The 27,717-nt window shown below is 39.1% G+C and overlaps 1 protein-coding gene and 1 pseudogene across 2 annotated transcripts; both read left to right on the forward strand.

Moving 5' to 3' along the window:
* Nucleotides 1–5,027: 5,027 nt before the first annotated feature.
* lnpep (leucyl/cystinyl aminopeptidase) lies at nt 5,028–26,232 on the forward strand. 2 transcript variants are annotated; one of them, XM_088335975.1, is made up of 22 exons: nt 5,028–5,407; nt 8,655–8,770; nt 11,331–11,533; nt 11,632–11,743; nt 12,970–13,206; nt 13,532–13,722; nt 14,147–14,285; nt 17,171–17,305; nt 18,349–18,469; nt 18,541–18,692; nt 18,780–18,893; nt 20,170–20,301; nt 20,387–20,521; nt 20,633–20,793; nt 20,882–20,970; nt 21,078–21,261; nt 21,338–21,494; nt 23,370–23,554; nt 23,656–23,817; nt 24,797–24,937; nt 25,021–25,102; nt 25,171–26,232. In XM_088335975.1, the coding sequence occupies exons 1-22, from the start codon at nt 5,380–5,382 to the stop codon at nt 25,300–25,302; spliced, it is 3,108 nt and encodes a 1,035-aa protein (XP_088192101.1). In that variant the 5' UTR covers nt 5,028–5,379; the 3' UTR covers nt 25,303–26,232. The 2 variants fall into 2 exon arrangements, with proteins under 2 accessions (XP_088192101.1, XP_088192102.1); XM_088335976.1 differs by having other exon boundaries at nt 8,655–8,749.
* On the forward strand, nt 7,389–7,477 carry LOC148365590 (U2 spliceosomal RNA; annotated as a pseudogene).
* Nucleotides 26,233–27,717: the final 1,485 nt, after the last annotated feature.

Consider the following 27,717-nt stretch of genomic DNA (forward strand, 5'->3'; position numbering starts at 1 on the left):
AGTCTGTTATGCCTTGTCCTGTTTTAGTCTGTTATGCTTTGTCCTGTTGAGTTCGTGCCGGAGGAACTCTGTATGGTTCTGTTTTGCCCCGGAGTATTGGGCGACTTTTATTTGTAAAATAAAACCTATGGATCGTCAACGCATTTGAGTTCTCCCTTCATGCCTCCTGCCTCCGTTCTGGTCCGATCACCCCTTCAACTTCGCCATGCTTCGTGACACTAATAAAATTATTTTCTGTGTCTTGTTACAAACAGAACCTCACTTTGTGTCAGTAAGTTTATCCATTTTCTTTATAACATTGTTGACTCTCCCTTTAAATAAATTATCTACAGTCGTTCCATTTTATCACCCTGGAGTAGATATAATATTGAATTTGTGGGAATAATTAACTACAAACAAAAAATCATTGATTACCCAAGATGGTACTTGGCCCTTCAGGGTGTGCATGATATATTAAAACAGGATCTAAAAGAACCCATATTAAAAATGTAGCAAATATTTCAGTAAGAATGTACGTATATATAATCGTATGCTTAGAAGGGTACACTCTAAAAAATGGTTTTGCTACTGTCAGAACCAGAAGAAACACTACACTCCAACGCGTAACGTTTCACACCAAGCTTTGAGGAATCAGGGAAGTCAGGCGAGGGGAAACAAACGACAGCAATCCGGTGCTTGCTGCGCAGGACAAGCAGGAAACCCTTGAGATCGGAGCGTGGTCTGAGGACGGAAACAATTCAGATAGCCGGGACGGGAGATGAAAGTGTAGTCGGAGGACGGAATCAAGTCAGGTAACCAGAGACAATCGGGAAGCCAGGGACGGACGAGCAGGAAACAGGACGGAACAGACGGGAGCTAGAGTCAAAAAGTGCTTGCCTTGCACGTGCCGAGGTTCGCTGACAGACTGACAAGGAGTGAATGAGAGTGATGTGTTTAAATAGGAGGGGAACCAATCAGGAAACGAGCAGCAGCCGTGGCTAAATGAGTTGGCACTGGTGAGGGCAATGGGCAAATCATGACATCAAGAAATTGTGTTGTTTTGTTTAAGGCGTGAAACACTGAGCCAAACAATAGACTGCTCCATTCCCGACCCATGTTTGATGTATTTTCTAATCATTCTTTCGCCATGTGTTGGTTTGACATTCGGGTTGTAAGACGGGTAAAAAAAGCGTTGGAGCTTGAAAGTTCAATTCAGTTTTTTTTTAATTTGAGCAGAATACTCTGGGCACAATTAGAAAAACAGAACAAGGCTGTATGTCATACGTGGGTTGTAAAAATGGCTAACAATCTCTTTTATACTGGGAGGACGATCCCAAGGACCGAAGCCTACGAAAGAAAACTAAGAAAGTAAGCTTAAGTGGAAAATCCCTAAAACAAGGAGTCTTTATCCAAGTTGGTTCTAATGAGTACATTTTCGAGCTACAAAATAATACATGGCTGAAATACAGATGCTCACCTACGTACGACCATTAGACTTCCATAAACTGGAAGATACGAACATTTTTTGGGGATGTCGAAAAATATCCGGACATTGATGTAAGTTTGATTTTGTATTGCGTGCACCTTTTTCCAAGTAAAGGACTTTACTGTAGTGTTCCTTTCCGCCACTACAGGCGTGAGGCGCTGTGAGGGGTCACCCAACATCCACCCCGAAGAAGAATTCTGCCTCCTCTTCCTAGTTCGTGGGTAATCAGTCTATACTGTATCTCCAGCGCGCTTAGAACTTTGCCGTTTTTATTGTTTAACATCTCGTGCATCCATTCAATATGGTTGGTGTAAAGTGTAATGAGGCGAGCTGTTTCATTTGAAATGAAAGTGGAATAAGAAAGCTTGATGCGGTTGAGAAAATGGTAGGATCGCTTTTTTTCTGCCACTTTTTACCACAGAGGAAGAAGTTCCTAACTGTTAAAGCTCATCTTCCAAAAGTAAGTTAAAGTTAACTTTATTTATCTTTATAGAGCATATTATTTTATGAAATGTTTATTTTTTAGTACAAAACTGTGAGAGACAGAACTGGAGTAGTCGTGGAACTGAGCAAGCGTGTTGATAAGAGAGTACTCGGTTGGTTTGGGCACATGGAGAGGATGGATGAGGAGCAAATGTTGAAGAAGATCTACAGAGCAGAAGTAAATGGAAGGAGACCAAGAGGAAGGCTGCGATTGACGTGGATGGATGGTGGTATGAGTGCAATGCATGAAAGAGGTCTAAATGTAGTGGAAGCTAGAGCTCTTGTTTGTGATAGAAAGGAGTGGAGAGGTGTTGTGAAAGAATAGTGGGATTGTGGACGCGTTTTTAAGGATGGGCTGGGCACCCGTATGATGCGGCAGGGGTAAACCAGTGAAAGCTGTCGGGCCCTGCTGTTGAACAAAAGAGTGTGTTGTGTCCCCCTGACCCGAGTGACATGGCCGCTTTCTGGTGTCCCATTTCATCTGGAGGGACGAAAGCATGACCAACTTGGGTGCCGAGATGCCTAACTTGTTTGGGTGTTTAGGCAATTGGGTTGGCCATGGTCCAAAAATGTTTGTGGGTTTTTTGTTTTTTTTTTCTATTTATTTCCCTTTTATTTTCTTTGTTATTGTATGTGTGTGTCTTGCTGTCGGTCACCCCTCTTGAGGGATATGACCAAGGTAGATACAACAAAACAATACAGGTTACTTATAAAAGCCTTAAACATACTTATATAAACCATAAACATATAAAATGTAGAACTGAAACAACTTACGAACAAATTCAACTTACCAACGATCGTCTGAAACGTAATTAGGGCAGCGTCTGTAATGGAAAATCTCAACTATGTAAGCAAATAAATAAATCATGAAGTAGAATTTGACTAAATGAACGGAAAAAAAGATAAGCGACTGAGATAATGAAGATGTTCTAAATAAAGTAATCATACAATCAGTGATGTGTGGTGAGGTTCGAGTCGGGTGAAGCACAGTCTCCAAATAAATGAACCTACATCGTATTAAACATTTGATTGGAAGAGTAGGAAAGCAATATATAAACTGTAGCATAGAAAACACGTTTTATTGTTTTAGAAATACAGTCTATTTGCTGCTCATTTTTAATCAAAATATACAATAAAGAGGTAATCACCCATTATGTAAAAAAGTCCATGAAGTGAGAAAAAAATTGGATGGATGACTTTCTGTTAGCTTACTCATCCATCCATCCATTATCTGCACCGCTTATCCTCAGAAGGGTCGCTGGGGTGGTGGCGCCCATCCCAGCTATCTTTGGGCAGTGGGTAGGGGACACCCTCAACTGGTTGCCAGCCAATCACAGGGCAGACAAGGAAAGACAACTAATTCGCTCATTCACTCCCAGGGACAATTTGGACCGGCCAATTAACCTGACAAGCAGGTTTTTGGAATGTGGGAGGAAACCTACGCAAGCACCGGGAGAACATGCAAACTCCACACAGGGGGTTTTGATCTCACGACCTCAGAACTGTGCCGCACACGCGCTAACCACTGCTCCTCCGTGCTGCCCCTAGCTTACTCATATTATCACTAATTCTATTGCTTCGGGCTGAGGTGTGCGCCAAAACCTTTGTCTCACTATTGCCCACATGTGTGCCTCACTCTGTTTTTGCAGACTCTCAGTAATATGTTACGTACTAACGCTGTTGATAGGGCGCCACGGCCGGTGAGTGGTTAGCACGTCAGGTGATTGGTTAGCACGTTTGTGGCACGGTCATGGGTTCACATCCAGCTAACACAGCGTCCTCGTATGTAGTTTGCATGTTCTTCCAGTGCTTGCATGGTTTTCCTCTGGGAACTCCAGTTTTCTCCCACATTAAAAAACATGTATGTCAGGTTAATTGGCCGGTCCAAATTGTCCCTAGGTGCGAGTGAGCGAGAGAGTCGTCTGTTCTGTGTGCCCTGCGACTGGCTGGCAACCCAAAGATGGCTGGTATGGGCTCTAGCATCCCTGTGACCCAACTGAGGATAAGCGGTGCAGAGAATGGATGTATGTATTAATAGGCTAATATTCATAATGAATTGTGAAAGTTCGGGGATTTGAAAATATAAACTCAAAAGTTGTAAAAAAACAACTTTAACACTGAATTAACATAACAATTTGATAAATTCTTAATTTTGTATTCCCATGGGACAACCTTACCTGTCTCCACATGACTGGGCACACTATATAAATGCAATAACACATCTCTTTCTCTCTCTCTCACTCTCACTCTCTCTCTCTCTCTCTCTCTCTCTCTCTCTCCTCTCTCTCTCTCTCTCTCTCTCTCTCTCTCTCTCTCTCTCTTGCACTTCTCTATTCTAGAGATAATATATTACTATATCTAGAATATACAAATATCATAAATACCCTTCTAAAATGCATTTTAAATTATAAGTCATGGATGGCAGAGAACTTCCTACAGCTTTAATGGAACATAGGGTTATTCGATGTGTGGACAAAGTTATGATCAAAGCCATTACTGCCATCTAGTGGTGATTTATCATACTAAACCATTCCCAAAGGCTTGATACTAATTGATTGGCTGTGCCAAAGCCTTGAGAATAGATTTTTTAACGTTTTGGCTGGTGATGATAAAATGAATCCTTATGAACCAGAGACGTTTTTCCAACTACATACGCTCGTAGGGGCTTGATTTCCTTATGTGCACTGAATATTTATATCACACACTTTAAGCGTCAATTCGTTGCCTTAAAGTGCTTTACGATTAAAGTTAGATTTTACGTCCTTTGGTGATTTCACAGGGGCGTGTGATGTTTTTGTAAACACCGGAATGGTTTTAAAAAATACGGATAAGACAAAATGACGCACTTCTGTCGGATCCTTAGTATATTTTATTTTCTGATATACGTTCACCCCACGTACACATTCCGTGCGCGCATGCACAGATAAAACGAAGCACTATCAATGAAACATCACTTTCCATTGTCATTTTTTAAATAAAGCCTTTGCAGCTGTAAAACGTAACTTTTGTATCACGAATGACGTCAGAAGTTGATTTTCCGGCTCAAGCCACGCCTTTAACTTGTAAGCCAATAGGGTGCAAGACCCGGGTAGCTGTCAACAACTGTTCGACGAGGAAACCTTCTGCGATGGTTGTTTATTACACAAATATCGTTTCGAAACAATCACCCTTGTGCGTTTTTACTCCCATATTCTGTTAGGAAGCGAGACCGTGCAAAGAGTTGCACCCCTTGTAGTGAATTAGTTACAAACATGATAAGTTGGCTAGTTGCATGTTAGCGACAGCTACATAGCGTTAGTGTTGTCAGGACGAGCTACAGACCAACGGGAAGGCGGTGTGGTAGCGTGCCCTGCCATTTAAAATAGACATTTGTTCGGAAACTGTTCACATTTTCTGCTCCTTGTACAAAAGAAGTTCCTCTTGAGCCTACAATGGATCCCTTTGACTACAACAGTACAGGTAAGAAAGTACGAAGGTAGTTACTCTAAGGGCGGTGTACAGTACGTGACAGTTATGCTAACAGCAAGCATGCTAATAATAACCATTCATTGTGTGTGACTTTGAGCCGCGGACACCTTTTGCAAGAGGTCAGTTTTACTTTCTTGGCAAGATTATTGAAAACTAAACAAGCAGTTGACATTTGAAATGCTATCAAAACAAAGTTGCACTCGTCATTACTATTTAAGGTGTGATATGAGCCGCATTTAGTCATTGCGTGTTGAGGAGAGTACAGCTTTGAGAAAACAGGCAGTTGATTAATAACCTCCGAGTTAGTCTTGTATGATAAGATGTTATCGATTTTTAATAATTTAAGAGGTACAGACCAACATTAAACGTCACAAGTCAAAACATAACATTTACGTTCAAGTTACACAACATTCCATTGTGATTTGGGTTCAAGTTAACCTGGGATTTTCGACAACAACACAACCTAGTATATTGGAACAGGGCACCATAATAAACACATTCTAATATTGAGACTAAGAGTTGGCCTCTTGGCTGCAGTTTACCAAAAAAAGGGTTTACTTTTTCTCACTACTGTCTTTGGCAACAACGTATTGAACATTGTTTGCATCGAGATTAAACATGACACTCCATAATTAAAAGAGAAGATTAATATAAAAGGAGGCAGGAGTAGTTGCAAGACAGTGCTTGGAAATAGACTTAAGTTGTAAGTGCATCGTAATCAGGGGCGTAGTTTTGACATGGACGGAAGAGAAATGTGCCTACCAATATAGAGCAATAATGGTTTTATCCCCACCAATGTTATGTGACCACTTTAAGAAATCTGCTGTGTCTCCACCAATGCAAATACCAAATCTACGCCCTATGTGAATAATAGTGCAATGGAAAATTGTGTATCATATCATTGAGCAGCAACAAAAATCACAAATAAGAAATTAAATACAGTTTTTCTATCCAATACACATTTTCCAATACATCTGGCAAGATATATATATATACATATATATATATATTTTTTTTTTCAGTCTTGCACACTTGTTTCCGGTGGTGATGAATCTAATCTGGTGGTGATCAACCTCTGTAAAGAAAATAAATCGCGTACGTTCTTCAAATGTGACCAAATTATTGTATTCTGTTTATTCATTCTTTTATCCTATTAATTGTCCTTTCACGTTCATTGTTAAAGCGCTTAACACAGTAAAAGCTTAGTACTTAATTCTTTGTTGTAATTTTTAGGTATACAGTACATGATTATTTAATGCAGGCAAGAGAAACGTATATTGCTCCAAATATTTAATTTACTTTTTTTTTTTTTTTCAATTTGGATTTACAAATTCTCAAGCTTTAGTTGAGTAAGCACTATTATAACTTCTGCAATCAGGCCAAAAGTTGTTCCTTTTTTCAGCATATATTTGTACATTCTCCATACGCCGATACTATACACTACTCATTAAATATTTACTTGCCTATTAATAGTTATTTATGGAGTCAGCGTGAGGCCTAAAGATTCCTGTCTGGCATAACTTATAAAGCTGTACTCTGATTCCTCAACTTTAGACATCTGCCTTTGCATTTAGGGTAATATTCATTGAACCATAAGTGTGTGAAATACCAGCCTCCTTCATCTTGCCTGTTTTTTACGTTTCAATGCAGGCAGTTAGAAGATGTCAATTTTAGCACAAACCGCTAAGAGCAGTGCTGGTCAGGTCGTGGTTACAAAGTTGTACACTATCGATGACGGTGCATTCGCAATTATCGCAGCAAGGCTTTAGGGCTAGGACCTTAGCTTGGCCTTTTGGCTGAGAGTAAGTGTCCCGGCTCCTAGGCTTTGTAGCGTATCATGAACTGACCGATAACGGATAATGGATAATGAATAACGAAGATAGATCAATAACCCTTAAAAACCCCCAAAACCCCCCCCGGCTGTTGTTTTTGGACTGTGTACCTGATATTCAGTTACAATTCGTACTGATAGTAGATTTTTGCATTCCGGAGATGGAATAAGAGCATGCTCTGTCCACTCCACGCATCGGCCCGGTATTGCAGTACCTCCGGGAACGGTGCATTTGCAATGATTGCAACAAGGCTTTAGGGCTAGGACCTTAGCTTAGCCTTTTGGCTGAGAGTAAGTGTCCCGGCTCCTAGGCTTTGTAGCATATAATGAACTGACCGATAACGGATAATGGATAATGAATAACGAAGATAGATCAATAACCCTTAAAAACCCCCACTTTGTGTTTGCTGTTAAAAACGTAATATTGGAATATAATATTGTGAATGTGCTTAATTGCTGTTGAGATTGTCATGATTGTTTTCTGTTTTTAGTGTCAATAAATTTGTTCAAACCAAAAAAAAAAATAAAGTTGAAATGTGAAACAAAATGTAATATATGTTTGAAACATGAGCAGAGAATAAAATTCCATTCCAGAGAATTTGATGTAGACAAGGCACAAAGTGTGCTTCTGCACAGTAGGCAAGTTCCGAAAATGCATGCTTGTGTAATTTGTAGCTGCATGTGACAAGAGCAGACAATAGATTGTCATTGATTGTTCTATTGTTTTAAACTCCTAGAGCCACTGCCTTGACAGCATGCGCATAAGGAAATTACAAATTTCTAGTTAAATTCAAATAGAGTTCTAAACATATGTCCGATTAAGCAGAAGGAAATGCTGCAATAGCTTAAATCGGGAAACTAGATTGCATATACCGGTAATCAAAATAAGCCCTCTAACAATCATCGGTTTGTGTCACATTTAAATCCTTGAAGTAACGCTAAACAGTAGCAGGTGGTAAAATTGAGACTGATAATTTCTTTACCTATAATTGACGTTGCAGTTATACATATATTTGCACTACATCTATCTTAAACATACGATAATTTCAACTAAGGCAGGCAGCATCACATTAAGAACAAGCACTGATTTATCGATCAAATAGCTCAAGAACATATCCGCACCCCCTTTCTGACTGGCGATAGTCTGTCGAGAATAATCAAAATTAGCGTGACCTGTTCACAACTGAAACAGAACAGCTTTGTGTTTTGTGTAAACTGGAGGTTCCCTTGAAAAAATTCGGGAAGGGCTAATAATTGTATAACAAGAATGGAATGCTGTGGAACATCCTCCGGTGTCAGCCGTGGAAGACATTGAAGAAAATAAATGCTGCAGTAATGTTTTACAATTTTTGTAATTTCCTCTTGAGAGTCTTTGATTTCATATTCACCCACTTCTCCATTTTGTAGAGCATGCAAACCTTCCAAGGAACATGATTGAGAACAGCATGTTTGAAGAGGAGCCTGATGTTGTGGATCTGGCCAGAGATGCTGCAGCATTTCCGGTACACTCAAGTCCTATTAGTGTACGCTATTGCATCAATCACCACACTAATGAGTTCTATAATAAAATGAAGTTCTAATCAATAGGAAAAAATATGTGATGCACCAAAGACGCAAGAGCGGAACCGAGATATGACGAGGGAACACTGTACAATGAAATTATCATTTTAAAAATCTACAATGTCAACATTTGCTAAATCGTGAAATCAAAGCTAGGAATTAAGAATTTCAATTTAATTATATGAAGCTGTTGCTAATTATGCAAACAATAGTTACAAACCCGTGAATTTGTGTCATCTAAGCCAGTGGTTGGCAACCACCAGGCCCAAGAACCTTAAAATAAAACCTCAAAGTTATAAGCGTAGCTTAACTTGACTACAGTGGCTTGCGAAACTATTTGGCCCCCTTGAACTTTGACCTTTTGCCACATTTAAGACTTCAAACATAAAGATATAAAACTGTAATTTCTTGTGAAGCATCAACAATAAGTGGGACACAATCATGAAATGGAACACACTTTATTGGATATTTTAAACTTTTTTAACAAATAAAAAACGAGAAAGTGGGTGTGCAAAATTATTAATCCCTATTGAGTTAATACTTTGTAGCGCCACCTTTTGCTGCGAATACAGCTGCAAGTCGCTTGGGGTATGTCCCTATCAGTTTTGCACATCGAGAAGCTGATATTTTTGCCCATTCCTTCTTGCAAAACAGCTCAAGCTCAGTGAGGTTGGTTGAAATGTGTTTGTGAACAGCAGTTTTCAGTTCTTCCCACAGATTTTCAATTGGATTGAGGTCTGGACTTTGACTCGGCCATTCTAACACCTTGATGTGATTTTTGGTGAACCATTCCATTGTAGCTTTTGCTTTATGTTTTGGATCATTGTCTTGTTGGAAGACAAATCTCCGTCCCAGTCTCAGGTCTTTTGCGGACTTCATCAGGTTTTCTTCCAGAATGGTCCTGTATATGGCTCCATCTATCTTCTCCAATTATAACAATCTTCCCTGTCACTTCAGAAAAAAAGTAGGCCCAAAGTATGATACTGTCACCACCATGTTTGACTGTGTGGGGATGGTGTGTTGAGGGTGATGAGCTGTGCTGCTTTTAGTCCAAACATAACGTCTTGCATTGGTGCCGGAAGTTCGATTTTGGTCTCATCTGACCAGAGCACCTTCTTCTACATGTTTGGTGTGTCTCTCAGGTGGCTTGTGGCAAACTTTAAACAACACTTTTTATCTTTACGAAATGGCTTCCTTCTTGCCACTCCACCATGAAGGCCAGATTTGTGCAGTATACAACTGATTGTTTTCCTATGAACAGATTCTCCCACCTCAGCTGTAGACCTCTGCAGTTCATCCAGAGTGACCACGGGCCTCTTGGCTGCATCTCTGATCAGCTTTCTCCTTGTATGAACTGATAGTTTAGGGGGACGGCCCGATCTTTGTAGACTTGCAGTGGTCTGATTCTCCTTCCATTTCAATATTATTGCTTGCACAGTGCTCCTTGGGATTTATAAAGCTTGGGAAATCGTTTTGTATCCAAATGCAGCTTTAAACTTCTCCACAATGCTATCTCGGATCTGCCTGGTGTGTTCCTCGTTCTTCATGATGCTCTCTGCGCTTGAAACAGACCTCTGAGACTATCACAGTGCAGGTGCATTTATACAGAGACTTGATTACACACAGGTGGATTCCATTTATCATCGTTAGTCATTTAGACCAACATTGAATCATTCAGAAATCCTCACTGAACTTCTGGACAGAGTTTGCTGCACTGAAAGTAAAGGGGCTGAATAATTTTGCACACCCACTTTTTTGTTTTATTATTTGTTAAAAAGAGTTTAAAATGGCCAATAAAGTGTGTTCCACTTTATGATTGTGTCCCACTTATTGTCGATACTTCATAAGAAATTACAGTTTTATATCTTTGTTTAACGTCTGAAATGTGGCAAAAGGTCACAAAGTTCAAGGGGGCCAAATAGTTTCGCAAGCCACTGTATCTCGTCACTCTATTTTTACTCACTGTGCTAGTTGTACAGCATTGTAATGGTGCATTATGGGAAAACAACATTGTACAACGTATTGTGGGTAAAAATAGTGTAATGATAAGATAAAATGTATTGCCTTTTCCTATGTTAGCCAAATTTTATAGTGGTCTCGTGATTTCACATTGGATTTAGACTTATTATTATTGTCAATTTGATCGTAATTATTACATTTATTATTGGGCCAGGCTGTGAGAATATTGTCAGACACTAAACCAGTACGTCGTACAGAATAAGTTGCAGTCCATCTGATCAAAGTAGGTTAGGCCCAATATATGAGTATTTTTTTCTTTGCACCAGCTGTGAGTGGTAGGTTTGCATTCAAACTGTTTAAAAATCAGGTATTTTTTTCTGAAGACTTTGCACAATATGTATTTTACAATAATACTTTTTAAATAAGCACTATTATTTAAAAATAGGGGGGAAAAAATCTATAAAACTGGAGGTTTCATATTTAGGCCATTTCGTCCAGGTCTGTTATGCCGCACTTCCTTAATTTTGGGTCCATTAAGCTAACCAGTATGCATTCTGCTTTCAGACATTCCCAGCTTTGGATCCAGATGAAACTGTGTACGAGCCTCGCAGTTCTCGGCTACTGGTGCGAGGCTTAGGAGAAAACGACGTGGACGATGACGAAGAAGATTGTGAGTCTTCAGCACGACTTCTGGGCATGTCTTTCATGAACCGAAGCGCCACCCAGAGATCCAACGCCTCTCCTTATGTCAGACAGTCCACACCCAGGTAATTGTATAATGTTTATTATTGACTTGTCACAACTAGTGCTGCCCGACTATTTCGGTCTACTGTTGATAAAATTGGCTACTTGTCGTTTGTCCTAGATCATGTTCTGCCCCGTCAACACGCACCATGGTTGTTTGTGTGCTATTTTTGGTCATAGTGGCTTCCTTGACCATGGTATTCTACTTCATGCCTGGGTGCAACTTTACGAAGGTGAGACAATATTTTAGCGAGGTTTCACACTGCTGCCGTTTCTTCCGTTCCCGGCTGAAGTTGGACTTTTCTCTTCTCCTCTTTACTTTTTAAGCCTCCACTCGCATCAGTCTATCAAACAGCCTCCAGTTCCAGTCGCCTCCAATTTATACGTCATCAGGTTGAGTCACATGAAAATAAGACGTCGTTATAGGCAGACACTTGATTTGTTGTCCCAGCAGCGCTATAGAGTGAACTTAACAGTAGCAAAAAAAAAATTGGGTTTCAGTTCTGGTCATTCACTCCCTTGCTATTAACCGTAGTTATTTGTGTATAATGCGTACTTGTATATAATGTGAAAAAGATAATAAAACTCATACAAATCTTTATGAAAAGTTTACTTTTTCTCAGCTCAAACTAAGCATAGTAATTGACAAACGTTGAATATATGCTGCCATGATAAAATATTTGTAAACTATAAACAGAATACTAAAAGAAAATGTAGATTTTATTTTTTAAATGTCCTTTAAAGTCCAATTTATCATAAAGTACACCAAAGATGTGTTTCCTGCATCTAGTTATTTTGCGTTTATTTCTATCTTTTTGACAATTTTCTGTTTTCTCTATTGTGTAACATTTGTCAAATGTATTACTGGTCGTCTAGTGTTCAGGTTTCAGCGCTTTCACTGCCGCAACCCTGGTTCGATTCTGTTGCTTCCAATGTTTTGCGCTCAGTGATATTTTTGACTGATCAATAATTGCACAAATACGATAATATACTACCGTAAAACATTGTGTAAAACGCACAACCAAACTTTGAGTTCCTTTTATAGGTTAAAAATATGCGCGTTATACACGAATGAATATGTCAGATCTTACTGAAGTACGTACTTGATGTCATGGTTATGTCTCGCGCCACGACTACCTCTGTGGCTCTGCACGTGTGCAAATTGTCTTACCATGCTCTGGCCCACCTTTCCTAAACTTGCCCGATTATGGTTCCATTCCTTGCTCAGGCATGGATCAATTGCCCTAGCACTACTTCTTCTAAAATCTGGACATCAGTACAATGGCTCTAATGTGAGTGCTGGGCTTAATTTGAATATACGCATGATATTTGTATTGAAAAAAAAGTTCTGCACTACAACTTACACCCACATTCCAAACTCGTGCATTGAATTTGAAGGGAATAATTAGAAGAATGTCAAGCACACTTGAATATCCACAAATGTCTTCCATTTTTGCAGAAGGGATGCCCAAAACAGAACACGACATCCAACGGTACTGACGGTGACCTCTTCCCTTGGGCACAATACCAGCTCCCTCGTAGCATTCGTCCTCTCAGCTATGAGCTCACCTTGAATCCTGACTTGAGCACCATGGTTTTCAGCGGTCACACTGTCATCAGCATTTTTGTACTTCACAACACCAAGCGCATTGTTCTGCACAGTGCTGATCTCATTATTACAAAAGCTACATTCAAGGTACAATTTAAATAGTTCCATGTTGCCAAATGACTGGCTTTAAAATGTAGCGCTATACAGTGTGTGTCTTGCATGAGCTGTCGAGCGCTTTTGAGTGATACCGTATGAATAGGATGGGGTAGTATCAATCCTTTGATTTTAAAAAATCGCATATGTTTTGTGGGAATTTCTGAATATGTCAAAACTTGTGCTAGTGCAATATCACATATTTTAATGCCTGTTTCCTATTGAATTCTGATGACATTGTATACCAGTTTAAATTAAACAATATATTTGCAGATATGTGTCAGGCTAGTTGTTAATGTGTGCCTTTTTTCTGCTCCAGCTTGGTGATGGGCCAGCCAGTGAGGTCACAATACTAGAGAACAAGCCAAGGGAGCAGATAGCTATTAGGTTCTCCGAGGAGCTGAAGTCAGGCCAGCACTGTGTGTTGACTTTTGAATACTCTGCTAGCCTGTCGACAACATATGATGGGTTCTACAACAGTTCCTACACAGATTTGGATGGGAAAAAAATGTATGTAAAGTTGCGGACTATAAAGAAATGTTTTTTCTTTTACAACCACAGTCTAATGGTCATATAAGCAAAACACATATATTCAAACTGCCCACCCTAATGAGATTAGTTACAGATTGAAAGAAGGAATAGGGAAGTCTTTATGGTGTAACATTGTAAACAGTTACTCTACAGGTTTCCCTACAACTTTCCTGTAACTACTTGGTGGCTATCACATTCGTATGATGTTTTCTTGCTGATATTTGTAATTAAGCTTTTTCTCCTCAAAAACAATTTTTTCTTTCTTGTGTTTCAAACACATCAATTAGAGTGACACTTCCAACTATTTTTGGTTTACCATAATATTTGAATAATATATCCAAGTCCCAATTTCACTATAAAATGCAAATAAAAACATTTCTGTTTGGACTCTCCTTTTCCTTAGGGTCCTGGCTGCTACTCAGTTTGAGCCATTATATGCGCGCAAAGTGTTCCCTTGTTTTGATGAGCCTTCATTTAAGGCCACCTTTCTGGTGAAAATCAACAGGAAACCAGAGCACATGACACTCTCCAATATGCCCAAGGTACTTTGACATTATATAAAAGGTATTATATCCATCCGTTTATGCTGATTGTTTAAAATGTTGTCAGTGGTGGTGGTTTTGTGGAAAGGAAAATTAAGTACAGACGCTGCCCTACTTCCGGAAAATCGTTCAAAAGTTGAATTTGTTCGTAAGTTGCTTCAGTGCTATATTTTGTATGTTTAAGGTTCATATAAGTATGTCTAAGGCTTGTATATGTAACCTGTATTGTTTTGTATTCAAAAGTAAACATTTCATAAAATAATATGCTCTAGAAAGATAAATAAAGTAGAATTAAACTTACTTTTGGAAGATGCGCTTCAAGAGGTCCTCCGGGGTAAAAAGTGGCTGAAAAGAAAGCATTCCGACCATTTTCTCAACGGCATCAAGCTTTCTTATACCACTTTTATTTTAAAAGAAAAAGCTCGCCTCTTCTTTACACTTTACACCAACAATATTGAATGGATGCGCAAGATATTAAACAATAAAAACGTCAAAGTTATTAGCGCGCTAGTGATACAGTACACATAGTACTGTATGTTTAAACACGAACTGGGAAGTAGAAGCCGGGTTTCTCCTTCGGGGTGGATGCTGGGTGACCTCTCACACTACCACCACACGCCGGTAGCGGTGGAAACATGTCAAGTCAAATGTATTTATATAGCCCTTAATCACAAAAATGTCTCAAAGGACCGCACAGGATTACAATAACACATTTACCTGATCTTAAACCAACAAAAGAAGCACTACAGTAATGTCCTGTACTCGGAAAAAGGTGCGCACAATACAAAATCTAACTTACAGCAATGTCCGGATATTTTTCGACATCCCCAAAAAAATGCTCGTGTCTACCGTTTTACGTAAGTCGAATGGTCGTAATTAGGGGAGCGACTGTACATTGGCTTGTTCCTGGCTGTAATAGGTTTAGAGGATTTTAAATAGAAGGAGAGGTGTTAGACCAAAATATCACTAATTTCTCTGCATGGCTTTCTTTTCATCAACCAATGACTGGATGCAAGGTCTATCTGTGCAATATTATAAGTAGCAAACTGGAAATGTTTTTTTTGCCATGGGTTGAAGATGATATACTATTAAATGTAAGATATTACACGCACAATGAACTATAAACATTTTATTTTTTGAGATTTCAGTTATCAAAATTAGAACGTTATTAGGTTTAAAGACAGCCTTTTTCATTTTGCTGAATATATCATGTATGAGTGGCTAATGTTGTGTAGAGATGATGGACAACAGTGGAAAAGTGTGGCAGGCAAGTCAGTTGTTGTTTGCAGATGACACAGCGCTTGTGGCTGATTCTGAGCAAACATTGAGAAGGTTGGTAACGGAGTTTGGAAGAGTATGTGATAGGCGTAAGTTATGTGTCAATGTTGGGAAGAGTAAGGTGATGAAGTGTTCACGTGATGGAGTGGGCATGGCGTTAGAAATAAGGTTGCATGGACAGGTGCTGGAAGAAGTCGAAAGCTTTAGGTACTTGGGTTGTGATGTGGCTGCAGTTGGTGGAATGGAGTGCGAGGTATTGCACAGAGTGAATCAAGTAAGCAAGGTTTTGGGTGCTCTGAGGAGAGTGATGAGCAACAAGAGTATGAGTATGGATGTTAAGAGGCGACTGTATGAGAGTGTGATTGTGCCGACTGTGTTGTAGGGTGCAGAGACTTGGAGCCTGAATACAGATTTAAAAAGGAAATTGAATGTTTTTGAGATGAAGTGTTTGAGGAGTATGTTAGGAGTGACAAGATTGGATAGATTGAGAAATGAAATTGTGAGAGACAGAATTGGAGTAGTCGTGGAACTGAGCAAGAGTGTTGATAAGAGAGTACTCGGTTGGTTTGGACACATGGAGAGGATGGACGAGGCGCGAATGTTGAAGAGGATCTACAGAGCAGAAGTAAATGGAAGGAGACCAAGAGGAAAGTTCCGATTGACGTGGATGGATGGTGTTATGAGTGCACTGCAGGAAAGAGGTCTAAATATAATGGAAGCTAGAGCTCTTGTTGGTGATAGGAAGGAGTGGAGAGGTGTTGTGAAAGGATAGTGGGATTTTGGACACATTTTTAAGGATGGGCTGGGCACCCGTATGATGCGGCAGGGGTAAACCAGTGAAAGCTGTCGGGCCCTGCTGTTGAACAGGAGAGTGTGTTGTGTCACCCTGACCCAAGTGACATGGCCGCTTTCTGGTGTCCCATTTCATCTGGAGGGACGAAAGCATGACCTGCCGAGGTGCCTAACTTGTTTGGGTGTTTGGGCAATTGGGTTGGCCATGGTCCAAAAAATTTTGTGTATGTTTTTTTTTTTTTCCCTTCTATTTTCTTTGTTATTATATGTGTTTGTCTTTCTGTCGGTCACCCCTCTTGAGGGATATGACCAAGGTAGATATAAAGATAGACATGATAGGAGCAGTGACAGCTTTGTTATGTGTACCTATTTATCAGTAGAGCTAAGTCTGTGAATATTTATAATATTTTAGGTGTATTCTGCAGGAGCAGCTTAAAATGATGTTTTCTAATGAGTTGTTGAGAAACATTTGCTAAAAAGGCTGTTTCACAAAAGTCATACTAATGACTGCCACAGTGGGCAAACAAGCCAAAACATTTTTGTACATTTGAAATCCGTGATACAAAAATAAAGAAGTCGCCAGAATGTGGTAGAACTGCACAAATAAAATAACCACCTTTTAACCATTTTAATTTTGCGAATCAATGTTATTGCTATTGTTTCTGCATGCCTAGTTATGAGCTTTCTTTTTGTCTTGATATGCTAATCGGCATCTTTGTCTTTTCAAACGTTCTTTAAGTTCTTTGCAATATCTCAATATCCTAGGAACATTAAAGATATACACTCCGTCTCTATATTTCTGTTGTGTATCTCAGGCAAAATCTACCCAACTTGAAAGTGGGCTCATGCAGGATGAGTTTTGGAGAACCAGTGTCAACATGAGCACATACTTGGTGGCCTTCATTGTTGGTAACTTCACCCCCGTCACTAAAAACGTCTCTGACACTTTGGTAAGGTTGATTATTTATTTATTATTTATTTATTTATCTTTCATGTTTTTGATTGATGAATTCCTTGCTGTTTTGCGGTTTACGTGGTTTATCGTGGTTTCGCTACTTTGCTGATTTTTATAATGCATCGTGTTCTGCATTCTTATTGACTAAGCAGTCGCCCTTGCCCCTTTTCTGTCTGTGTCTGCCTGTGTCTGCCTGAGCGTCAATGACTGTGCGGTCTCTGTTATACACATACGTTAAACAGCTTGACAAACCTATGTTATATATGTGCAAATATTTTTTAAATTCACATTTTTCTGAAAGCCATCATGTCAATGAAACGCTCTGGGCTGACAAAAGCACTGGTGGCCGGGGAAAAAAGGCAGAGGTCGATAATTTTTATCGCTAACAAAGTTAAACTTGCTCTGAAGCAGCATGTGGCTCTATGGCGCTCCCTATTGGCTCCCTAGCACCTTTTAGATAATATTTGATAATGGAAAAGATATGGTTTCTGTAGAAGGGCAAACGGGACACATTCTTAACGTTTTCCAATAAATATATCTAGATATAGTATTTGTTTCCCTCCTTATAAGACTTACCTAAAGCTTTTTTTTGCTCCAGACAGAGTTTGATTTGTTTTTTTTTGGTCCAACATTTTATGTCGACCGGAAGGTAAAACGCAGGTTTCCATAACGTCCACAAAAAAACATGTGAAATACAGTGTATTCTGCCTTCGATCATTGCAGTTGTGCAGTAAAGCAGCATGATTTAAGTTTATAGTCTGACTGTGCAGAAGTTATTTGTAGTTATTTTTTTTAAAAACTTACAAAGCACTGTACTTTTATTTGTTATACAAATACTTTAGGATGTAAATTGGGTTTGTTGTTTGTTTTCAATATTCAATAGAGTATTTAATAAATCAAGATTTCTACTTTGGGGGTTTTGACTATTGAGAGACCTTTTTGAAAAGAACCCATGTGAAAAATGAGTGATTACTGTATTCCTATTTTATATCATTTAAATTGACACCCAGGACACCTATCCTGTTTTTGTATTTTTAGGTGTCTGTGTACAGTGTGCCACAGAAGAAAGAGCACACTGAGTATGCCCTGGATGCGGCATCTAAACTACTGGAGTTTTACAATGATTTCTTTGAAATGAAATATCCGCTTCAGAAACTTGGTAAACTTAATCTTGTTTTTGATCCACTTTACTTTAGAAAACTGACTTTAATCTTACTTTTGTATCGTCAGACCTGGTTGCCATCCCAGATTTCCTGGCAGGAGCGATGGAAAATTGGGGTCTGATCACCTTCAGAGAAACCACCCTGCTGGTTGGGGGCAACTCCTCTTTAATGGAAAAACAAGTTGTCGCTTCAGTCATTGCACATGAGTTGGCTCATCAGGTACTTTTTATTTGTTTTCTCTGTTTTGCCCACGGTAAGTAAATAATCACAATTCTGATGCATTAATGTAGTGCCGATGTGTTCTAGTGGTTTGGAAATCTAGTCACAATGAGTTGGTGGAGTGACCTCTGGCTTAATGAAGGCTTTGCCACTTACATGCAGTATACATCTCTGCAGACAGTCATGCCTCAGCTTGACATGGTAAGTCAGCTTTAGTGCTTAACAAAGTGCTAAACCCCTTTATCAGAACAACATATTTGGGTTTCCAGTGAGTTTGAAGGCACCATGATGCCAAAACCTCTCTATATTAGCATCTTGACTAATTTACCGTATTTTCCGGAAGCTCAACCAAAAAACCCGAATTGGCCAGAAATTTTAAATTGTGCCTTATAATCTAGCGGGCCTTATTTACTGGATACAATTCGAAATGCATATTTATACTTAAATGATACTATATATGATAATTGTTCAGCCTTTGAAAAACATATAGAGTGGTCTTTGAGTGCCTTTGTTAGCATGTTAATTGGACAGACATCCTTGTTACCAATGTTGAAATGGTTTCTTAAAATAACCAAAAGGCATCAATAGTATTTCATTTGTCAACTAACTTCCAGGCCTCTATCAATTATTTGAGGGTTTTTCTATTCAATAGTTTGTATTTATTAAACAGTGTATGTTTTAGATGGTTTTGATGAGTTATTTCTAAAGAAAAAGCATATGGAAAAAACACTTATGGCGGTTATCTCCCCCAAAAAACATGTATGTCCACAAAGCTAAAGTCCCTTTGAACAAAACAAAAACAGAAATACTAAAGTTATAAAACAGCAAAAGGCGTGGACATTCCATGTTAAAATGCCGTAAGTTTAGGTGAAGTTATTTCTAACACCAATGAGTAAACAAATAAATATAGATAATATTTGGTTCCAAATAACATTTTGCTAGTGTGAGGTCACTGTTCTGCCTCTGAGCGCCCTCTTGGTTAACATGTAAATAGTTTATTGATAAAAGAAAAACAGAACTTGACGGCAGCGCGGACGCAGACTTTATAATGCTCGTTGTTGTTGCACGTTGTTTGCTTACTGTCTAGCTGGCAAAAAAGGGATACTTCAAAGTGAGGACAGCACATTAACCCTTTATGAATTAATTAATGATTTTTCGTGGTAAAACCAGATATAATGTTAATATGTGTTTGAAAAAAATAATTATTTAAATGTTGATGTTTTTAATGCAGCCCTAGCTCCTACTGTAGTTTTAATTTCCTGCAACTTATAGTCCAGTGCGCTTTATAAATGAAAAATTTATCTGTGACTATTTTTGGGGGGGTGCACCTTATAGTGCGGATAATATGCTTTATTTTTATTTGACTGTGATTGTTTAGGTTAAGTAGCTTTTATTTGTGTTATTTTCATTACAGTTTGTTCATATTACCTGATCTTGCAGTATTTGTCATGACATTACGTTTTATGTTGTTCTGCAGGGGAACTTGTTCTTAGCTGTTCGATTTAGAGCATTGGACAAAGATTCCCTAAAGTCCTCCCATGCTGTGTCCACGGACGTCAACACAGCAGATCAAGTGCATGAGATGTTCGATTCTGTGTCCTATCTGAAGGTGCACTTTTACTCTAATATTTCAAAGACAATTTTCTATTGATTGTATAATTCCGACTAGAAGGGAACAATATTTGATCTTTCAGGGGGCTTCCATTCTTCTGATGTTAAATGCCTCTTTGCCTGGTGACCAAGAGTTCAGAAAAGGCATCATTCAGTATCTTAAACAGTTCTCCGGTTTAAACTCTGACACTGACGACCTCTGGAACAGTTTAACCGAGGTGAGTGCATTGTTTTTATTCTGGAATTGTATTTTTAGTTGTACCAAAATTAGGAAATGGCCCAAAGAAATTTGACAATTTAAATTGCAAATCTTTATTTTTTTTTTCGAGGTGGAAGTCTCTAGTCATCATCCAAATGTATCAGAGATGATGAGGTCATGGACATCGCAGAAAGGATTTCCTTTGGTAACAGTGTCACGTAAAGGTGATGAAGTGACCTTAAACCAGGAGATTTTTCAGGTCACTACAGACACTGCCTCACATTCCTTCAGGTGAGCTGCATCCCTCTTCATCCTGTTCCCTCTCCTCTCCCTTTCTACTTTGAGTAATGTGCTCATTGATTTTTGCCCTCTCTCTTAGCTTGTGGAACATTCCGGTTACATTTGTAAATGATACCTGTAGTTTGGCCCCTGAGTGCAGACAGGTGTTCATGCTGAAGACCAAATCTGGTAAATGACAATAATCAAATGACTATCAATAACTGATTAATAATGGATTCGGTTGCGAATGTTTGCATGTGTTATTATTGTCACACCTTTGCACTCTGTCTTCTTAGGAACTCTAAAGGTGCCAGAAACTGTAAAATGGCTCAAGTTGAACTACAAGAGCACAGGCTTCTACATTGTCGACTATGGAAATGAAGGCTGGGCAGCTTTGGCAGATGCTCTGTCCAACAACTTCCAAGTTCTCACACAGGAGGATCGTGCCTCGCTAATCCACAACATCTTTGCGCTCTCCCAGTAAGTTTGCTAATTAAATACCCTCCTTACTGTAGTATTCTTCCTCGGATGTTCACAGTCTTTTGCATTAATTTAGACTAGGGCGTGTGTCCTTTCGCCAAGTCCTCAGCTTCCTAAATTACATGCCAAAGGAAACTGAAATTAGTCCTGTGAGCGAGGCGTTGTTGCAGCTGAACGCCATCTACCAAATGCTGCTCAAGAGATACGAGCAGGGCCTGGTCGCCCGCCTGAAGGTGAATTCATATTTAACCCAAAGGGACAGTGTGCAATATTTATCACCTAATATCTGTAAAAAAAATACCGTATTTTTTAAAACTATTGATTATAAAACTAAGCAAGAATACATAAACTATATCGAATAAATGTGCTCGTAGTCCAAGAATTTTGCATTTATTTTAAATTGCATGAGCCTCACCTAGAGGGAGCTAACATAGCTGTCCCATTTTGCTGCTACTGCTACCCAAAAAACCCAAAAACCTCACGAGGCTCGGCAAAAAAGAAAAATGGCGTGGTTGAGTGTCCATAGCTTGTTTTCTTCCTTGTGCTTTTTAGCACACGTTTATGGTTGCCAGACACAGTTCCGCAACATATAGTGGTCAAATAATACATACTACCCCTTTATTTTGACCAAACAAAATAAAATAGAAACAAGCAATTCTTTTTAAAATCTTTCTGTGAAAGGTGATAGAACAAATAGTTTAGTTTTGCTTTTTTAAATATTTTTGTGCTCTGGCCCAGAACATTTTCAATTTGAGAAAAGACAGGAGAAAAACTCTTATCAATTAAAAAAAAAAATACTTAAAAAACTTTAATATCCACAGCTGAGACTCCGGCATTGAATTAGAAGTGGTCATTTTCGTTCGACCAATTATTATTAACATTATTTTAGTTACAGTATAAGCAATTTATTAAGATTTTTGTATGTAAAAAAAGCAACAGATATATTAAATTATTAGTAGTGGTGGCAGCATTTATTTTTTTAAATATCCTGACCACATCAACAATTGTTGATATGTGTCTTGAAAATATGTATACACTTGCTCTCGATCAGGGCTGTCAAACTCAATTGCCTAAAGGCCAAAACTTTAATCATACCTTTGGTCACAGGCCAGGCAGGATTGACATTTATTGAGAGACTAAAACTTGACCTTTTTAAGTTACATATTGATTAAAAACAGACAGGAATATTATTCCAGAATAAAATAAACTTAAAAACATTAAATAACCTAAAATACTTTGCTCTCCATAAAAAATATCTGTTGTCAAAACTACAGAAATTTAACATATGAAAAAAATGGAATTTTGCGCTTTTCATTTCGGGATTTTGCGTTGATGAAAAACATCTGCTGGATTTTCATATTCTCCTTTAACTTTTCGTATCTTCTGCTCTGCATTCAGGTTTTTATAGCGTATCCTGATGTTTTCTCTCACAGTGCCGTTTTACAATAGATACCTTAATTACAGACACATTAGCTCCACAAAGACGATGCACCGCTTTACCGGCAATGTCGGTGAACATATTCAGCCTTCCATCGGTTTTGGATGGGCCTGTTTTCAGAATCAACTTTTCTCTTGGCCATAGTGGGGATTTACCATCCTCGTAATCGTCAACAACAGCTTTTCTGCGTTCAGCCTTTTGTTACATCTTGATAAGCTTCAACTAACGTTTTGGGGAGTCTTGCGGCGGCAAGGCCGCCAAATCGCTGCATTATGGGATCTGTAGTTTGAGAGTTATTAGCGTTTCATATAGCTGGACCATTATAGTAGATGTATATAGAATGATTACTCGGGATATAATGAATGTGGCCCGCGGTCCGTAAGTTAGACACCTATTTTTTAGATGGTGGATTAGAATCAATAGAACTGTGTTGAAAGGAAAGTCTAAGTGGTATTAACTGTACTGTGGCTAGGTGGGGCAAACGATTTATGCACCAGTTATGTAACAATTCAATCCTTAAAACATTTAAAAGCAGTTTTCCTGTTCACACTTGCAAGTGTTTGCTTTTGTTTTTGGTTTTGAGACCTCGAATGACCTTTTGAATGCCCAATTTTTTTTTATCTTAATAAACATTCATTTAAAAATAAATTTTTCCTGTACATATTTGCAGACATATATTCTAAATCAGTATGGTGCATTGATGGAGAATCAAACGTGGACTGAGGAGGAGAGTTTACCCAAACAGAAGCTGCGATCGGCGCTTTTAGACATGGCCTGTTATATGGGGCAAGAAAAATGCCAGCAGAAAGCCAAAGACTTGTTCAAACAGTATGTCCAGTTTAATGCCACAATCCAGTGAGTAAAGGTTTTTGTCCCCCGATAAATGATAGAATTGAACCAATGGAAGTAGACCTGACCGAAATTGCGATAATGACTGAAATGTATTGCTTTTGTAGGATTCCAGGCGATCTGCAGGAAGTTGTATTTAGTGTGGCAGCTCAGTCCAGTGCAGACTGGGAACGTCTGCTCACCATGTATCATTATGCGACTTACGACTCGGAGAAGGAAAAGATGCTACGGGGATTAGCTTCGATACAAGACACTCAGAAAATTGTGTGGTAAGGATTGTGTATAGCTTGAACCAACATTTTCACAACACACTTGCTAACAAGCTGTTGATGGTTAAGAGCAGGAGTTGCCAAACTACGGCCTGCGGGTTGTATCACGCCTGCCAACGGAATTGATCTGGTCTGCGAGAATAGGCTGGCAAAAGCATAAGAGAAAAAAAAATTAAACCCCTTCTTGTCAAAAAAAATGACCTGCAGTTCTAAACATGTCCAGCTGATGTCCCCAAAGCCACGCTCCACTTCAAACCACCCAGTGTAGCTATAAATGCTGACTACTGTTTATCAAACAGAGAACATTTATTGAAACACCCATCCAAGTGTTGTTTTATTGAGAAAATAAGTCTTTGTTTAACTTTTTAATGATCTGACAGCAGACCTTTGGTAAACAAAGATGTGTCTTTACAATGTTACCAGTCAGTGATACATGTAATGCCACATATCATTGGGAAGCCTAAACTCTTTGGTTAAGATGAGATGACCATTTTAAAATATACTCATCATAGAAACTTTACAATATGTCTAAAACAAGATGCCTGAAAACCATAAAGCCGGCATAGTTCACCTGGTTACATTCACAAAAGTGCAGTGAATCCAGCAGTGAAAAATATTTACTCCAAAACACACGATATTGCCGACAAAATAAAAAAAATAAAACGCCTAAAAGCATGCCTGCATTGTTTAATGTTTGTTGTTGCTTCATTACTCTCCCAAAAAAAAAAGACTCGTAAAATTATTTTCAATACTCTGAGCTTTTGATTGACATCGTTCTTGTCCAATTGCAAGCTCTTTTTACGGTCCTTAGCCCGTGGCCACCTATGATAAAATACATTGATCAGCTGTTAAAAAACAAAAACAAAACAAAACTTCTGGCCCAGCTCCTGTGCAAATGTTTTCAAACCAATACGCGCCGCGACTCAGTTTGCCCACCCGTGGTTTGAGTTTTTGAGCAATGCTACTTTGTTGCTTCTAGGCTTCTCAAAGCAGGTTTGGATGGTAATACCATCAAAGTGCAGAACCTTCCCTTACTCATCAAGATCATCTGCCAAAGTTTTGCTGGCAACTTGGTTGCTTGGAGTTTTGTTCAAGACAACTGGAACCAGCTCATCAAAACGTGCGTTGCAGATTTGACGGGAAGAAATAATTTCTGAGTACCTGTAAACCAAACCGAATTGTAACTAGTGGTTTTGCTTGTAGGTTCCCCATTGGTTCATTTTCCTTACAGTCAATCATCAAGTCAGTCACCTCTCAGTTCTCTGCACAGTCGCACCTTGACCAGGTATGTACTTTTATCAGGAGATAAAAGTTTAGTCGGTGTTGTCTTATCCGGTGTTGCGTGTCGCACAGGTGCAGTGTTTCTTTTCCAGCCTGAATGACGGCAGTTTCCAATCGAGAAGCGTGCAAGAAGCTCTAGAGACTATCCGACTGAACCAGCGATGGATGGAGAGGAATCTCCCTTCTCTGCGTAAATGGCTCTAATACACATTGGGCACTGCTTCGATTTTCGCCTCTCCTCGCTGCCCCCCGTAACAGTTTAGGCGGCTAACTGGGGTACGTTGTCAAGACGACCGCACAGATTGCACTTTTGTCTCCTAGCTGCGCTTATCCAGGCCTGAGGTGACCTGGATCGAGTAAACTGGGGCACGTGAGATTGTATCTAGCTCAGGGCAAATCTGATTGTATCTGAATCAAACACGTCGGACCTAAAACACTCCTCAGTCCTCACACTTGAAGCTGTCGACCAAACCTCACATCAGACAATCACGTGCTCTATTTGGCTTTTCATGTCAGCGACTGTGTGAGCTGTTTAATGGCTGCTACCTAAAAGAGCAAAAACATGTCAACACTACAGTGTTCCCTGTTCATAAACCGTGATTGTCTCTTGGTTTAAATGTGTACAGAAAAAACCTGAAGTGTATAAAAATGGTTGGTCGACTCCCTCCAAAACAATATTCATTTTATGTACAGTAGATGGCGCCGTGTACCCCTCTACTACCTTCAAGCAACCGACTTGTTTTAACGATGCAGCACACTGGATACAAATGCGGGTTGCGTTTCGGTCCACAACTTCTTTGATATCCCGCAGGTTTATGGTTGTGAAAATCTAGATTTTTTAATGTAAATAGTTCGGTTGAGCAGTTAAAAGCAAGCAGCTATTTTGGTTGTGCCACTTTTAAGTAAATGTGCTTGACTCTTTTCTCCGTTTTGATTTTAGTGTTTCTTTTGTACATAGGGTGTTTAGAGAACTTAATGATAGTTTGATCAAAGCTTTTTACTGTATATGTTGGATATGTAACCCTGCGGCCAGGTCTCTTGTGGAGATCTCGTGTGTATAAGGGCCCATGTATTTTAAAGAATGTATATTCTGGGTATTTGTCCATGTCTGCCTGACATAAAGATTTGAAGTTACTCCATCTCCATAATCTAAAGCTGTCAAACTATTCATCATCTTGACATGAACCACTCCACACCTATTTTCCATTGTGTATTTCTTGACAGTTGCTCCTCTTATTTAGTTGACTTTCACACACCCAGGGCTGGAGTGGGCCTCTTTTTTTCTACCCAAGGAACGGCTCACTTTACTCATAGAACCTGCTTTTTCCTCTTTTTATTTATCGTCTATTTTCTAATTTTCTTTTTATCCCCCAATCTTTTTTTGTCTTTTATTCTAGCATTTTTCTTTTTCTCAGTTTTTTTCTTGTTTTTGCTTCCCTTTTCTCATTTCATTTGCATTCTTTTGATTCTTCTAGCCTTTGACTTCTTTTTTCCTGTTATTTTTTACCCCTCTTTTTGCTTAATTTATTTTATTTCATTCTTTTTTATTTTTATTTAGATTTATTTGGCTTTCAAAGGTAATTCTGTGCCTAATGTATGTAACAATAATGTTTGATATTGGGATTAAAGGAACAAAAACAATCTTAAGAGACTTTTGGGAGCAGAAACAGTCGGCTCCTAAGTGAGGTGAGCCGAAAGAGCAGCTTCGCAATGAAGAGACTGAATTCCCATCACTACGAGCTTTTTTTCAGTCACTGCTAAATTCTGCAAACATTCAGCACAACACACAACCGAAGACACAGGAATGTCAGGCAATAAGTGCACTTTTCTATTTCTTTTCCTGGCTATTTTAGCTCCAACTAAAACATTTCTGCTTTCCATCAAACCTGACTCATATTAGCACTCCTCTGTGTTAATTTACTGCTACAGAAAGGGAGAATGGTTGTGGGCCAAACAAACTTAACATTTGTGAGGGGAGAATTCCCTACACTGTAAAACCCGTCTCATTCGCTACATTGGGGTTGCGCTGAATTTGGACAAATTGCTGACTAGAGAATGAATGCACGGGTAAAGTTAATTCGTGCAAGTCACAGTTAAATGTTAAAATTATTTTAGATATCCCAAACTGTACCTTGACATGAGCCGGCCATTTGGGAAGCCTCAGGTTCTTCCAGATTAGCCACTCCGGCATTGCACACACCTTACATAAGTTCCTAGAAAATTGTACACATTGAGTAACCTCTAGACAAAACATAAGTTACGAATGTAACTACGGTTCTAAGAGTCCCGTACGACTGGCTCGTGAGTGCTTCAAGCACGGAATTTCATGCGCAGTATGGAAAATGCATACCAACATTTTTCACTCCATTGTACCTGTCTCACTGGGAATGTCTATAAATTGCCATCTTGTTACAGGTGAGTCACCTTCAGAATCTTACATAAACACGAGGATTCCGAGTGATAAGATGCTCTGGCGGTTGCACATGACTCACAGAACCATAGTCACATTCAAAACTTTCATTCTATTTCGTCCCTACCGACCACCCGAGGCAGTGCTTTAAGCATGGAAAAACTAATACCAACATAGTCACGAGGACTCCTAGAAACAAAACTCACTGA

This window comes from Urocampus carinirostris, chromosome 5 (assembly GCF_059441175.1).
Source record: "Urocampus carinirostris isolate Australia breed hairy pipefish chromosome 5, RoL_Ucar_1.0, whole genome shotgun sequence".
Lineage (NCBI taxonomy): Eukaryota > Metazoa > Chordata > Actinopteri > Syngnathiformes > Syngnathidae > Urocampus > Urocampus carinirostris.